Source organism: Myotis daubentonii, chromosome 19 (assembly GCF_963259705.1).
Source record: "Myotis daubentonii chromosome 19, mMyoDau2.1, whole genome shotgun sequence".
Taxonomy (NCBI): Eukaryota; Metazoa; Chordata; class Mammalia; order Chiroptera; family Vespertilionidae; genus Myotis; species Myotis daubentonii.
This window is the reverse complement of record NC_081858.1, coordinates 12,111,305-12,125,911: the sequence shown is the minus strand read 5'-3', so window position 1 is coordinate 12,125,911 and position 14,607 is coordinate 12,111,305. Positions and strand designations below refer to the sequence as shown.

Genomic DNA, 14,607 nt, shown 5'->3' with positions numbered 1-14,607 from the left:
TTTCAGTAATTGTGGCAGGTCACTAGGGCAGGTCTTCTTCTCTCCACCTTCCAGATGAGGAAACTGAGGCTCAGCAAGGTTCAGGGATATACTCAAGGCCTCGCCGCTGGGAATTGGAGAGTGGGATTTGACTCTCGGCCAGTGCTCTCGCCTCTATGAAAGACTCACAAGGAGAGAATTTAAAACAACAACAATCCAGCCTGGCTGGTGTGACTCGGTGGTTGAACATCGACCTATGAACCAGGAAGTCACGGTTTGATCCCCAGTCGGGGCACATGTCGGGGATGCAGACTCGATCCCCAGTGTGGGACGTGCAGGAGGCAGCCGATCAATGATTCTCTCTCATCATTGATGTTTCTTAACTTTAATATATATATATATATATATATATATATATATATATATATATATATATATATATATATTGATTTCAGAGAGGAAAGGAGAGGGAGAGAGAGATAGAAACATCAATGATGGGAGAATCTTGAGTGGCCGCCTCCTGAACGCCCCCTACTGGGGATCGAGCCCACAACCTAGGCATGTGCCTTTGACGGGAATTGAACCTAGGACCTTTCAGTCCGCAGGCCGACTCTATCCATTGAGCCAAACCGATTAGGGCCCTTTCTTTTTTTAAAATACATTTTTATTGATTTCAGAGAGGAAGGGAGAGGGAGAAACATCAATGACGAGAGAGAATCATTAATCAGCTGCCTCCTGCACACCCCCTACTGGGGATCGAGTCCACAACCCACACATGTGCCCTGTCCTGGAATTGAACTGTGACTTCCTGGTTCATAGGTCAATGCTCAACCTGAGCCACCCTGGCTGGGCTCATCATTGATGTTATCTGCCTCTTTCTCTCTCTTCCTCTCCCTTCCTCTCTGAAATTAATAATAAAAAAATATATATTTTTAAAAAAGCACTGTGAAAGAAATCAGAAACTTGAGGATGATAAAGAAGGTTCCAGAACCATGACGAGGGCCAGTTGCGTGCACTCTCTGAAAAGCAGGCCGGGGGGAGTTTGGGGTCAGGGCCCATGTGTGCTTCATATTAGTGTTCAAGGTCACCTTGAAGCCTCTCCCGGGCTCTGAGCCTGTGACTCTTAAACTGACTGATGGAGCCTTCAAAGCAGGGCCAGGGGGCCATGGATTAATTTCTGCAGCTGGAATTTGTTGGATGTGTGTGCAGCCTGTGAGCCCAGAAACCAATGAGACTTGGGAACAGGGGAGGGGCAGAGGAGGGAGAGGCAGGGGGCTGAGCTGTTGGCCTACTTAGAAATGCCAGGCCCCGCAGCTCCCAAGTGGAAAATTTCTCCTGGAACCCATTGCCTTCGTGGGCTGGAGACTGCCCGCACGGTGGGTCCTGTGCAGGCTCCAAAGGGCAGCTTGTCCTTGTCACCTGCTCCAGGGGTGGCGGCTGTCCCCCAAGCTTGGAGGGCCGCATTCCATTTTAGCACTGGTCTGTCCCTTCTGTCCCCGCAGGCATTGGCTGGGCCTCCTGCTCAGAGACAGGACACTTGTACCCAGCTCTCCTTTGCCACCCGTGGCAGAGCCGACGGGGAACCTGAGAAGCTGGAGCGCCAGTTCTTAATCCCCCAGCTCAGACCGAAAGAGACTGGCAGGCCCCAAGTGTCCCCCGTGACTCCTCTGGGTCTCTTCTGCCTCCTACCTTCCCCCATTTCACGTGTAAGAGATCTGATCTGAGGATTTAAGAACTGGGCTAAAAGTCAGTGTGGCTGCCCTGGAAGGGGACCCACAAATGACCTAACAACCCAGTGGTTTTCAAAGGGGAAATCCCAAGAATCTGGATGTGAATGCTGAGCACCCCCGCCCCCCACCCACTTCAGCCTGAGCTCTTGTTTTTGTTTATGCATTTGGCTCTTGTCACAGCTTCTGTTTGAAGAAGAAAGAGTTTTGTGGCAACCAAAAATAAAGTGTAAAGGTCAACTACTTCCTGTCTTCACACACGAGGCCGTTGAGGCCCAGAGCAGGGTCAGTCGGGGTGCCTGGGGCGGAAACTCAGTCCGGGGCTCTTGGCACTGTCCCAGGTGCCCCCCGACACACCCACGGCTCCTTCTGTGACCTCCTGTGGGCTGTCACTAACCGAGGGACAAGCCAGGCACCTGTGCTTCTAACATGGTTCTTCAAGGGAGAAGAAAATACGTAGCTGGAATAGGCTCTGGCAGGCGTGGCTCAGCGGTTAGGGTGTCGGCCCACTCGTCAAAGGGTCCCTGGAATTCTAGATGCAATTGGCTGATGGCTGTGCCTACCTGTGTGCCTGTCGGCATGCCGGCACTTCAACTTCTCAGAAGTGTTGCATGTTCATTATCTCTTTTCAGTCCCAGGGCAACCTCCTGGGCTGGCTGCCACTTTTGCCTGGGTGTAGTAACTGATCCTGAGAGAAGCTAAGAGGCCCAGCTGAGGTTTGAACCCGTGAAGTCTTTGCTTGATCACTGCATTGTGTCGATAGGGGCAGGTGAGCGCTAGGCCTTTGGTGCTGACTGGCTCTAACCCAGCCGTGGGCAAACTACTGCCGACCGTACCCTTTTATGTAATGATGTTTACTTTGAATTTGTATTAGTTCACACAAACACTCCATCCATGCTTTTGTTCCGGCCCTCCGGTCCAGTTTAAGAACCCATTGTGGCCCTCGAGTCAAAAAGTTTGCCCACCCCTGCCTAACCTCTAGGGGTGTGCTTCCCATGACCTGGCTGCCAGCAAACCCCCTTCCCAGGCAGGCGTGACCTTGAGCAAGGTTAGGGAAGAGAGGCAGGGAGGTGGGAGGCTGGCAGAGCGGCAAGGGTTTGGGGGGCCCTGTTCTGCCCCCACCTCCCAGACTCTTATCAGCAGGCTTTTTGACAGGTGGGCTTTCCAGAAAAGCTGAGCAGAGCCCACCTGTTGCAGGCGCCCTGGTAAGGAGCCAGCATGGCCAAGAACACACCAGGATTTCCAGCAAAGTTCAGGGATGCCCCCTGGTGGATCTGCACTCCCAACGCAGAACTAAAGCTCTTCTCCCAGCCTTCCCAGGATCCCTGGGTGCCTGCAGCCAGCCACTGAAGAAGGCCAGGTCATTTTTTCAGGCTCAGCTCGTGATTCCGTGTTGCATAGGATGGGTTAGGGGTGGGGGGTGGGGTGGGGGATGAGCATTCCATAGAATTGGGTTCAAATCGCACCTCTGCTGCTCGCTAACTGGGCATTTTGGGGCAAGTTAGTTGTCCAAGCCTCAGTGTCTCATCCATCAAATGTGTATAATTGAAGTTCCACCTCACAGAACTCTTACCTCAATTAACTTAAGATAACCTGTGTAGAGAGCTTGCCTGTGCTGGCGTGCTCAATAAATATTAATTATTCTGATTGGTAGGAAGACTATGTTCTGGGGGAACCTGAGCCAATCACACCTGTCTCCACACCTTGGTTCCCTCATTAGTAAGACAGGAACCGTCCTAATTAGCTTCTGGGGTGGTGGTGAGAACTAGCTATTGAATGCAAAAGATAGTAACCCCCAAGTTCTTTTATGCGCTTAAGGCATTACTCTTTAAAAAATATATATTTCTATTGATTTTTACAGAGAGAGGGAGAGAGAAAGAGAAAGATCTGTTTGAGAGTGAAACAAGGATGGGCTGCCTCCTGCACACCCCCAGGTGGGGATTGAACCTGCAACTTGGGCATGTGCCCTGACTGGGAATTGAACCTGCAGCCTGCCAGTGCACGGGACAATGCCCAATCAACTGAGCCGCACCGGGGCTTAAGGCGTTACTTTTATTATTCACTTCCAACCAGGTGAAAGGCACTATGTGTTTATTCAACAAATACTGACCACAGGCCTGTCATGGGCCAGACTTTGTGTGTAGACTTTGTGTGTTTGCAGCAGTGAACAGATGGGAATACTGTGCACATCAGAGTGTAAGCCCCATGAGGGTTCTTGTCTAGTTCAAGGGTCTGCAAACTTTCTCGGTAAAGAGCCAGAGAGTAAGTATGTATTTCAGGCTTTGCCCGGCCGTTGTAGCTTGGAAACAGTCGGAGATATGTGAGTCAATGAGTGGGGGCTGTATGCCCATAAAACTTCACATATGGACCCAGAAATGTGAATTTCATGTAATTTTCACATCAAAAAATAGTATTGATTGTGGGCCATACAGGAATCAGTGGCAGACCCATTTATTGCTTAGTTGAGCCTTTATTCTCGGGGTAGCTTTGAACATGGTTTTTCTCCTCTGGTCGACACATTTCTAAGCCTCCATACACTGTATATTTGTCACAGCTAACAGTGGGCTTCTCGTTCCAGCCCTAACAGACAGGAGGTATGAGCATGGAGTTGGCAGTCTGCTTTGTGTCTTTCTCCCCTTCAAAATGCGTCCACTTAGCTTCAAGTGTTGCTCCTGCCTTGGCTGGGATTCCCATTTTACAGATGGGGAAGTAGAGTCCCCGGAAAGGTCATGATTTCCTTAGGGTTTGTGGCCAGTGGTGGCCCCAGGGCTAGCCGCAGTGGCCCTGTCCCCTAATTCAGAGTTGTCCCCTTCTCTCCCGGAGCTCGCTGCTAAGATGAAGGTTGGGCTTTCCTGAGGAGGGGCACATACTCTCTGTAGTTCCGTCATTCATAGGAGAAGGCATGTGTCACATGCTGTACAGGGCAGCCTACATTCATCGTTTATTTGTTCCATAATAAACTGGGTGCCAAGTTCCTTAGATACGTAGGGTAAAGGTGTGAACAAGACAGAGAAGACTCCTGCCCTCGCGATGGTTGCCGAGTAGTAGGGAAGAAAGAGCAGACAAAGAAACGAATTTAAGAATTGTGATTAGTGCCGGGGAATAACGGAGGGACCCATTCATTTATGCAGCAGACACAGTGCCGAGGACTTCTGTAATCATCGTCTGTCTTAATCCTCACAACTAGCCTATAAGAAGAGATGGCAGGATGAGGACATGGCTGGTCAGAGACGTCAAGTAACTTTCTTGGCTTCACAGATCAGGGAGGGGGACCACTAAACAGCTGATTATCTGTTGAAGTCCTATCCTTAAATTAACAGAAAGGCCTTGAGTGCCATGCCAAGGATTATTTGGTTGGCAGTGGGGAACCCTGGAGGAGGAGGTTTTGTTTCATGGGGGCTCCCAAGTAGGATCTGGCCCCCAGGAGGCGGGAGCTACCAGCGTGTGGATTCTGCCCCTAGGCAGCCGGCGGCTGGTGGACGTGATGGATGTGAACACTCAGAAGGGCAGGGAGATGAGCATGTCCCAGTTTGTGCGATACTACGAGACACCCGAGGCTGAGCGGGACAAGCTGTACAACGTCATCAGCCTGGAGTTCAGCCACACCAAGCTGGAGCACCTGGTCAAGCGTCCCACTGTGGTAGGTAGGCCCCTGGCCGCGGTTCCCTCCCGGACACCCTCCACCTCCTGCCCTCGCCCTGCCCCCGCCGCAGGCCTGGGGGGAGGTGGGGGGAATGCCGGGGACAGGAGGAAGGGGTTGAGGTGATTTGGGAGCCCAGCAAGTGCTGACAGGGGTCTGGCTTTCAGGTAGACCTGGTGGACTGGGTGGACAACATGTGGCCGCAGCACTTGAAGGAGAAGCAGATGGAAGCCACAAACGCCATTGCGGAGATGAAGTACCCGAAAGTGAAGAAGTAAGACTCCCGGCCGTGGGGGGAGGGGGGAGGGGGCTGGAAGTGAGCCTCCCATGATGCCACAGCGCCGATGAGATGGGAGGGACGGTGTGGGCAGGGTGGCACCTTGCTTCCCTGGAATCCAGAGGGTCTGCGTCCTGCTCTGGGGCTGCAGTCTCCTTCCAGATGGTCCGTTGGCCTTGCTGCCAGCTGTACCCAGAGGGTGTGACCTGAGGAGCAGGGAACTGTCTCTGTGCCCATGTGTATGTGCATGTGTGTGCACTCACATGTGTGTGTGCACACTTATCAAGTCTTTGTCAACTCAGAGTGGGCATTTTCAGGGAGACCCGTGCCCCACAAACACTGCTTTTGCTGAGGGATGGGGAGGGTCCGAGTGTCCTTCTGCTTCTGGCTGTTGAGAGCAGGGCCTCTGATCCAGAAGAACCTTTCCCAGCGCCCGGGAGCCACTTCCTCACCAGACGTCCCGTGGGCATTCCTCTGAGCGGGAGGCTGGCCCTGGGGAGGTGCCGACATTGGTTGCAGCAGGGACCTCACTACAGGCACCGACCTCACTACAGGCACCGTGACCGGCAAGTTGAGACCGATTGCTCATCACGGGCAGAGACCCTATCCCTGCAGGATGTAGCATTTGAGTAACGGACCCTTGGGAGGAGGAAGTCACCCTGGGGCTTCCGGAATGGGAAGCAGATGCTGGCTGTCCCGGGCAGGACTGTGCTCTGGGTTTCCTAGAAGAATTGGCTTTGGTGGCCCGAATCCATTAGCATCTCTCTGCTCAGCTCTGCTGCCAGGAGTACCCCCGGGAGCTTAGAGGCTGTGAACTTTTCATTCATTCTGTCCTTTATTCAGTGCGCACTGAATGCGGACTCCGTGCCAGGCTTTGTAAGGGAGGCCAGCAGGCTGGCCTTGGGCTTCTCAAGGTTTTGCTTTCAAGCTCTCTCTCTCTCTCTTTCTTTCCTTACTTCTCAGGCATTTTCCCTCCCCTCAAAGCTGAAGGCCCGTACACTCCTTGGATCTGGGCCCCATCAAAGGCAAATGGGACAGGGAAGTAAAACGATGAACAAGACAAAAACCCCTACCCTCTGGGGGACATGCCATGGAAACAAGGGTTCAGGTGCAGCGCTCATGCCAGCAGAGGGGAACAGTCCAGGGAGGAATCCCTTTCGGCTGGTGGCTCTGGGAAGTCCTCTCAGAGGGGACAGCGAACCCGGGCGTTAAAGGACGGAGGAGATGGGAGGGGCCTGGGCAGGGATGGAGGTAGGGGAGTGCCAAGGGCCTGGAAGGAATCATGAGGGCCAAGCCTCAGGAAAGAGTGTGGGTCTCAGAGATCAGAGGCAGATCTCGGCTCTTACTGATGGATTGATCATTCATTCATTCAGCATATATGTACTGAACCTCTAATTGGTGCTGCCCTGGGAATGCAGCCGGGAGAAAATCCATGAGCCCCCTGCTCTCACAGAGCTTACAGTCTGCATGCTCATCTGAAGACAGTCATTAATTCAGTAACCAGAGAAACAAGCGGAACTTGCAGCTGTGATGAGGCCACAAGGCAGAGATCTACTGAGCTAAGGGAGCATGTACCAGGGGGTCACCTGGTCAGGACAGCATCCCCAAGCTGGGGTCTGAAGGGAGAGGGGTTACTTAGGTGAAGAGGCTTTGAAGAGCTTTCCTGGTTGTGCAGAGAGCCCGGGTGGCAGGGCGGGGCGGGGGGAGGACCCCAGGAAGGATGGCAGTGGGGCTGGGGATTGGGTGCAGGATGCTGGTGGTGGGGGGGTGCACCGGGGTGAACAGTCCCTGATGCGCCATAGGGCAGGGTCTGTATTTCTCCTACGAGCAGTTGGAAACCTCTCTGAGATTTTAGGTCAAGAGGGATGTGTTCAGTGTTGCACTCTGCAAGGTCTCCTGCTGCTGTGTGAGTTGAAGGAGGTGGAGATAGAAGAATATGAGGAACCACTGCATCGTCTAGACAAGGGTGAAGGACGGGCCAGGGGCAGTAGAGCAGAGAACAAACTGGACATGTAGGAAGGTAAAATAGACAGCAGTGGGTGACACACAGGGCGAGGCAGAAGTAGGTTTACAGTTGTGAGTATGTGCAAGAGTTTATTCTTCTATTATTATTATTTATTAATTTTTGTACTATTTATTTGCAGTACAACTGTAGACCTACTTTTGCCCACCCCTGTCTATTTCAGTGACTTTATGTCTACCTTGCCTCCCTGAGATATTTAGGGAAGGATTTAACTTGATTGAAAGATTCCTTTCCATAGTAAACTCTGTTAACACCTTGAGAGTTCTATCTAATAACCAAAAAGAAAGGGCTTACACAGTTTTCCAGGACCATGTGTCTCCAGCCCGTTGGCTAGAGTGTGTGCCAAATAGATTGACAAACTCCATCAGTGGCTGTGGAAACTCGTTAGAGGATGTGAACCTTGTTAGGAAGGAAATTGTCACCTTGGAACTAGTCCATTTGTTCCTCTGAAAAGAATGCTGATTTCAGTTAATAAGCAAAGTCAAATCCCACGGTGGTGAAGTCCTCTGGGACTGTAGAATGGTTGTGTGGAATGTAATGAAAATGACACCGTTTCTGGAACGGTGAGTTGTCCACCCATGAACCAAGAGGTCACCGGTTGGATTCCCAGTCAGGGCACATGCCTGGGTTTCGGGCTCGATCCCCAGTGAGGGGCGTGCAAGAGAAAGTCAATCAATGATTCTCTCTCATCATTGAAGTTTCTATCTCTTTCTCTCTCCCCCTTCCTCTCTGAAATCAATAAAAATATATTAAAACTATATTTTAAAAAATCTAGCAGGTTAAAACAGTAAACATTACCTCACAGCCTGTGCAGGTCAGGAATCCAGGAGTGCCTTAGTGGTGTGGTTCTGGCTTGGATCTCTCGGTGTGGTTCTGGCTTGGATCTCTCATCAGCTCCTGTCAAGACAGCCCCGGACTGCCATCATCTGAAGGCTTGACTGGGGCTGGGGGACCTGCTTCCACCGTGGTACCCTCGCATAGCTCTTGGCAGGCGGCCTCAGCTCCTCCCCATGTGGGCCTCTCCGCAGGGTTGCTTGAGTATCCTGGTGACATGGCAGCTGGTCCCCCAGAGGGAGCAGCTCGAGAGAGCGGGAGGGCGTGTGAGGCCTAATTTTGGAAGTTGCATGCTGTTTACTTCTGCATATTCTATTAATTAAAAGTGAGTCACCACATCTGGCCCACACTCAAGGGGAGCGGAATATGCTCTGCCTCTGAAAGGGAGGAGTATCAAAGGATGTGTGGACATGTTTTAAAGACTCCACAGTCTCCTAGGTCAGTGATTTTCAACCTTTTTCATCACGTTGAAATCACTGTCCTAGGTGTATGACATGGGCATATACCCTTTTCACTTTAGACTTCTAGGTATTATAACACATTGCAGAAGGAAATGAGCACGTCTCTTCCTTCGTCACCTGCTACGGAACACACAGGACTGGCAAACATGAGGTTTGCTGGAGTAATGGAGAGATGCTGTGGACTAAAAATCCAGCAAAACGGGGTCTTGAATAATTGAGAGTTGACTGCATTTTTTCTCCCCATGTACTTTCTGGGGATGGCAGGAAGAACTGGGGAAATTTAGGGGTGCATACCTGAAACAGAGAGGATGAAAACGGGCACAGGCTAAGCCAGTTTCAGGGGCTGCCTCTGCCACTCTGGTGACCATGGCAAGTCTTTCATCTTCTCTTAGAGACTCAGTTTTCTCCCCTATGAAGTGGGGATCCTCTAGCCCCTGCCCCCATCCCCCACCATGGGGAAGACTGAGCCTGCAGTGGATGCAAAATGTGGATGGGACAAGATGCTAATGCATGTGGTCTCCAGTGGCCATTGGAATTCCATCTCTCCCTTTTCCATCTCTCTCTCACATTTGCATAGGGCTTTAAAAATAAAAGTTAATCCTCACTCGAGGATGTGTATTTTATTGATTTTAGAAAGAGGAAGGGGAGCGAGAGAGAGAAACATTGATCTGTTGCCTTTCGTACCTGCCCTGATTGGGGATTGAACCTGATACCCAGGCACGTGTCTGACCAGGAATCAAACTGGCAACCTTTTGGTACACCCTCTGCTTTTCTTTTTTCTTTTAGCGGGGTGGGGGCTCTGGGGAGGGGGAGCAGGGCGGGGGCGCCCCAGCCTCTGCTTTTCAATACACAGGACAACTCTCAACCAACTGAGCCACTTGGGCCAGGCTCTAGGACCTGATTTGACCCATGAGGGCCACTAGAGGTCCTCTGACTAGTTCAACAAATGGGGATGCCCAGTTCCAGAAGGGGGAAAGATTTAGTCCGATGTCACAAAGCTGATTAGAATAATAAACTTCAGCCCTTTGGCCATTTTCTGCACTTACACAGATGAGTCTGACATGGTTCCTGCCATCAAGGAGCTGAGGCATTGCTGACTAAAAACGTGATAATAATTCTCCCACGTGGACAGTTCATTTAACTCCACTCTGTTTTGTGTGTGGCAAAGCCCTTGTGCAAGGACACCCACTCAATGACTGCTCAAGGTGGGGGATAGGTCTTATAATTGTTACTTTTTCGTTTAAACAGGCAAAACATACATATGGTGAGAAATGCAGCCAGTTCCAAGGAGCTCACAGTCTAAACTCTCGGCAGGCCATCCCATGAACAACACCACTTTGAAATTACTTTAGATGTTCGCTTTCCTAAAATGGGGTTATGGGGTTGTTTTAAGGGTGAAAGGACATCATGTATGTAAATAGCTAATATTAGTACTTGATCATTGGACTTGGTAATTAATATTGGGGAGTTAATTAACACTTGATAATTAATACTGGTGGGTAGCCCCAGTGGATGGAGTTTGGTCAAAGAAACTTGGTTGGAGAAGCTTGATTTCTGCTCCTGTAGGGAGTATAGCCGATGGTCACCTGCCCCCTTGTAAGGATGTGGGGACAGGATGGGAGGAGGGCTGTGGCCCTGATGAGCATGCCCCGCAGGCTGGGACTTCTGATTTGAGCTGGACCAGCTCCTTCAGCAGGAAGTCAGTGGTGGAGGTTTAGCTGTAACTGCAGAGTCAGCTTCATGAGAGTCTTGGGCTTTGCCAGGCAGGCCTGGGGAGACGGACTGAAAAACTCCAAACCAGGCTCTTTGCATAAGAACCGCCAACCACTAGGGTGGTGACCAGGGCGAGTCACTACCTCTGAGCCTCTGCTTTCTCATCTGCTAAGTGGGGACAATCCTGGGAGTGACCTCAGAGGGCTGTGTGAGAATTGTACTCAGTCAAAGTACCGTAGAGCCAGGTATGTGTGAACAGTATTTATCTCAATGAATCCCACAATACTTTCATTGTGTGGGGTTACAGAGCTACTACGGTAGGGGGAGGGCAGCATTTTAGAATGCAGAGTTGAACTTCAGGTCACCTCCCTGCCCTTAGGAGGAGGAAATGGCTCAGAGAGGGGAAGTAAGTTGTCCCAGGTCACACAGCTTGTCTGTCTTAGGGCCAGAGAAGAATCCCTGGTTTCCGGACTGCCACCCCCTGGACCTGACACCCTTCCACCCCCAGCACCGATCATTTCTCTAGCTGTGCCCGCACGGGCACGTTTAAGGAAAGTGGGTTTGCTGGGCTGGCACCAGGACAGAGTCCACGCTCCCTGAAAACGGGGGTGGGCAAAGCTACTCGCGTGCTCCCACCCTGCCTGGGCGAGGGGGCGGCGTGGGCGGCGGCGGCGTCCCCTGGCGCTGGCCCGCGCGCTTCTGTGTCACCACCGCGGCCTCCCTCCGCCTCCTTGGCGGCAGCGGCGCCGCGCTGGGTTCAGTGTCAGCGAGGATGAGCGCAGCCGGCGCTGGGCTTCCCGAGGAAGGAAGGAAGCGAGCGGGGGCGCCAGGGTCCTCGGTGGGTGCCTAGCAGCGCCGGGGAAGAGGCTGGGTTCTGCTCGCCGGGGCCGGGCGCGCGTCGAGCAGGCGCCGCCGAAGGGGACGCCCGGGAGCTGCGCCGCCGCCGCCCCCGCGGAGGGTAACCGCGGGCGCGCCGGGCGGGGCCGGGCGGGGCCGGGCGGTCGTCCCTGCGCGGCTCCCCGCCAGCTAGGGGCTGCCCAGGCGGCCCTCTCCTTCGAGGTGCGCCGGGCGTGGCGGGGGTGGCCGCCCGCCCGCGGGCTGCGCGGTGGCGTCGCGGAGCAGCTCTTTGTGTCTCCCGGCGAGGCGTGTAAGTGGAGTGTGTGCGCCGTCGCCGGTGCCAGCTTGCCAGGTCCGCGCAAGACCTTTGCCCGAGGGGATGTTTCCGGTGCCGCCGGGGCAGTTTTGCGAAGTTGGAGGGAAATGGGCGGGCTGAGGCCGCCCCGCCTCCCCGGACCCCAGACAGCACCCCAAAGTTGGTGCGGCAGGTGCAGCACCCCCTCCGCCAAGCTCCTCCCTAGCCGGCCCTGGGAGGCGGGAACCCTTTGGCTTAGCTCTGGGGGCTCCTGATGGTCAGCCCCTAACTCAGGGTGCCCTGTGACACAGAAGCCACGGGGCCGGTGGGGGGGCGGGGGGGTGTCGAGGGGCGCGGCTTTCCAGGCGGGGGTGGGGGGCCGGCCGAGGCGGAAGCCAGGCTGGCTGGCCAGCCGCAGGGAGCGCTTAGCCGCCGTGGCACCGAGCCGGGGTGCCCATGTGACTGCGGTGTGCTTTGGAAGAGGAAGCTGTAGAGGTCAGTGCAAAGACGTCACGCCAGAGCGGGCGAGAGCAGGAGTGAGGGGGGGAGACCCGGAATGAGCGCGGGGAGAGGGGAGGGAGGCGGGGTGGCGGCGGCACAGCCCGGACAAAGCCGCCCTGTCACAGCCATCCTCCCCTGGACGCCCTAATGCATGCAATTGAGGGGCCTGCCGGGTCTGGCGGCCAGGAAATGAGGGACGTGGGAGGAGGGGCCTCTCCAGGACCCGCTGGTCTGGAAGTGGTGTCCCCATGCTCTCAGGGGCCTCGGAGGATGTTGAAGGGTGACTAGGAGGGCAGGCCAGGCGCAAACTCAACTTGGAGAAGTTTCGCTGCACACTGCAGCTGCAGCTCGCAGGCGTGCCGTTTCCCCACGTGCTGGGCAGGTGGGGGCTGCAGGCGGGACGGAGGGTGGGGTGGTCAGTTTGGCCAGGTAGGCCTGGTGCCTGGAGCCCAAGAACCAAGCTACTGCCTTTTCCTCTCCCATGTGGACACCGGGGTGGGTATCCAGCTGCAGACCGAAGGAAGTGTATCTTGCTCCACCCCAAACATAGACACTTAGATTGTTTTCCTTAGACTGTTCTGCGGAGGCTTGGAGGGGGTGGAAACCGAGGTTAGTTTAAAAAAAGAAAAGAAAAAAACCGAGAGGAAGAGGTGGTTTTAGGAGCTTGAGGACTAATATTTTGAAGCAGTGCTGAGAGAAAAGAGGCCAGTGTGGTCCATGGGGTGGTGTGTGTGTGTGGCGGGGAGTCAGGGCTTCAGACACCCCCTCCCCCAGTTTCTTGGGGGAGAGAACGCATCGCCCAGGCCTTCAGAGTGGGGACCTGGCTGGGGCTGGGCAGGGTGTGGAGCTGGAGTCCCGAGCTGAGACTTTAACAACCCCAGCGCCTGTCTTCCTGACAGGGCTGCCTCCTGTGCTGTCCACTACACCCCTCCGATGGGGTTGCTAGGCAGCGGGGCTCTGATGTGCGGGAAGGCCTTCTGATTTGTCAGCCTCCTGCAGACACATGCTCCGGGCTCCTTCCAGCCTATCCCGATGAGGGACGCGGCACGCTGCCTGCAGACTGCCAGCCCTGAGCCCCGGTACACCTGAATGTGAGGTGCACAAGGCAGCCAGAGGGAGGGGGCACTTGGAGCCCTACAGCCTCCTCAACCAGCCCAGCCCCACCCTTTATTATCTCCACTCAGCTCCAGGCTGGCTCCTCCTCCCTGCCCATCCCCGCCCCATTCCTCCCCTCTTCCCCAAACCATGGAAAAGCAAAGTGCTCCGGGGAAAAGAGGTCAGTGGGGTAAGCATGTGTGTGGGGGCCTCTGGAGGTGCCAAGATGCGTGAGCGTGAGCCCCGGGGGTGGGGGTGGGGGTGGGGGTTCTGCCCTGTCCGTGCCTCCAGTGGCTCTTGTGGGAAGCGGTGGATGGGAGGGAGACGACCCTGCCACCCCTCGTCTGCCAGGTCTGGAGTTGGAAGCCTGCTCCTTCTCCCTCCTCCTTAAGCACTGCCTCCCTGTAGGAGGGCGGCATATTCCAGGAGGAGGGAGGACACTGGAGAGTTCCTGTAAGGAAGGGCTCAGAAGGGGGCTCCTGAAGGCACTCCCCCAGCCCAGGCTTCTAAAGCCCAGACACTCCCTCTCCCCCCACCCCCCGCTACCCCCCACCCCCACTCCCTCCTGTCCACCCCAGGGTCTTCTCTTAATCCCTTTACCTTTTTTTAGCAGCTTTATTGAGATATAATTCACATACCATTCATCCACCTAAAGTGTACAATTCAGTAGTTTTTAGTGATGTTTACGGAGTTGTGCAAGCACAATCAATTTTGGAACATTTTTGTCACCCCCGAATGGAACCCTGTACCCTTGAGCAGTCACACCCACCCCTGGCCACTACTGATCTACTCTTGTCTCTGTAGATTTGCCTCCTCCGGACATTTCATCTACGTGGAAGCATACACAGCGTGGTCTTCTGTGGCTGGTCCCCCTGAACTTTTAGCTTCTTTGCTTACTTCGCAGTCCGTTGCAGTTGGTCTTGCCATTTAACTTTTCCCTGTGCAGTGCTCCAAGGGTGCCCCATCCTTAAGGGCAGGATCCCATTTCTCTAAGAGCCTTGCCTCGCTCTGGGCTGCAGCGCTGGTTGGCTCTCAGTAAATGATCGTTGAATGAATGTGGAGATGAATGGGGACTGGTAATTGGCAAGCCACGCAGGTGGTTTACAACTGAATTCCAGGGCGCCCAGCAGCTGCAGAGGGGGCTGGCAGCCGGGGGGCGCTCTGGATAGAGGAGTTTCTAAGGAGCAGAAAGGAAGACTCTTACTTGGGTAGGAGCGTGGGTGAG

At 54.1% G+C, this 14,607-nt stretch overlaps 1 protein-coding gene across 10 annotated transcripts in view; it reads left to right on the top strand.

The window, feature by feature from the left end:
* KDM2B (lysine demethylase 2B) overlaps positions 1–14,607 on the top strand; it is an 89,708-nt gene that overhangs the window by 10,348 nt on the left and 64,753 nt on the right. For 8 of the 10 annotated variants that reach the window (XM_059676407.1, XM_059676405.1, XM_059676406.1 and 5 more), the window contains 2 exons: positions 5,168–5,350; positions 5,518–5,620. In XM_059676407.1, the coding sequence (XP_059532390.1) occupies positions 5,168–5,350; positions 5,518–5,620 (286 nt within the window). Of the gene's footprint in view, positions 1–5,167; positions 5,351–5,517; positions 5,621–11,629; positions 11,802–12,236; positions 12,282–14,607 lie in introns of those variants that run through there. The other 2 variants (XM_059676411.1, XM_059676410.1) reach the window with 2 other exon arrangements.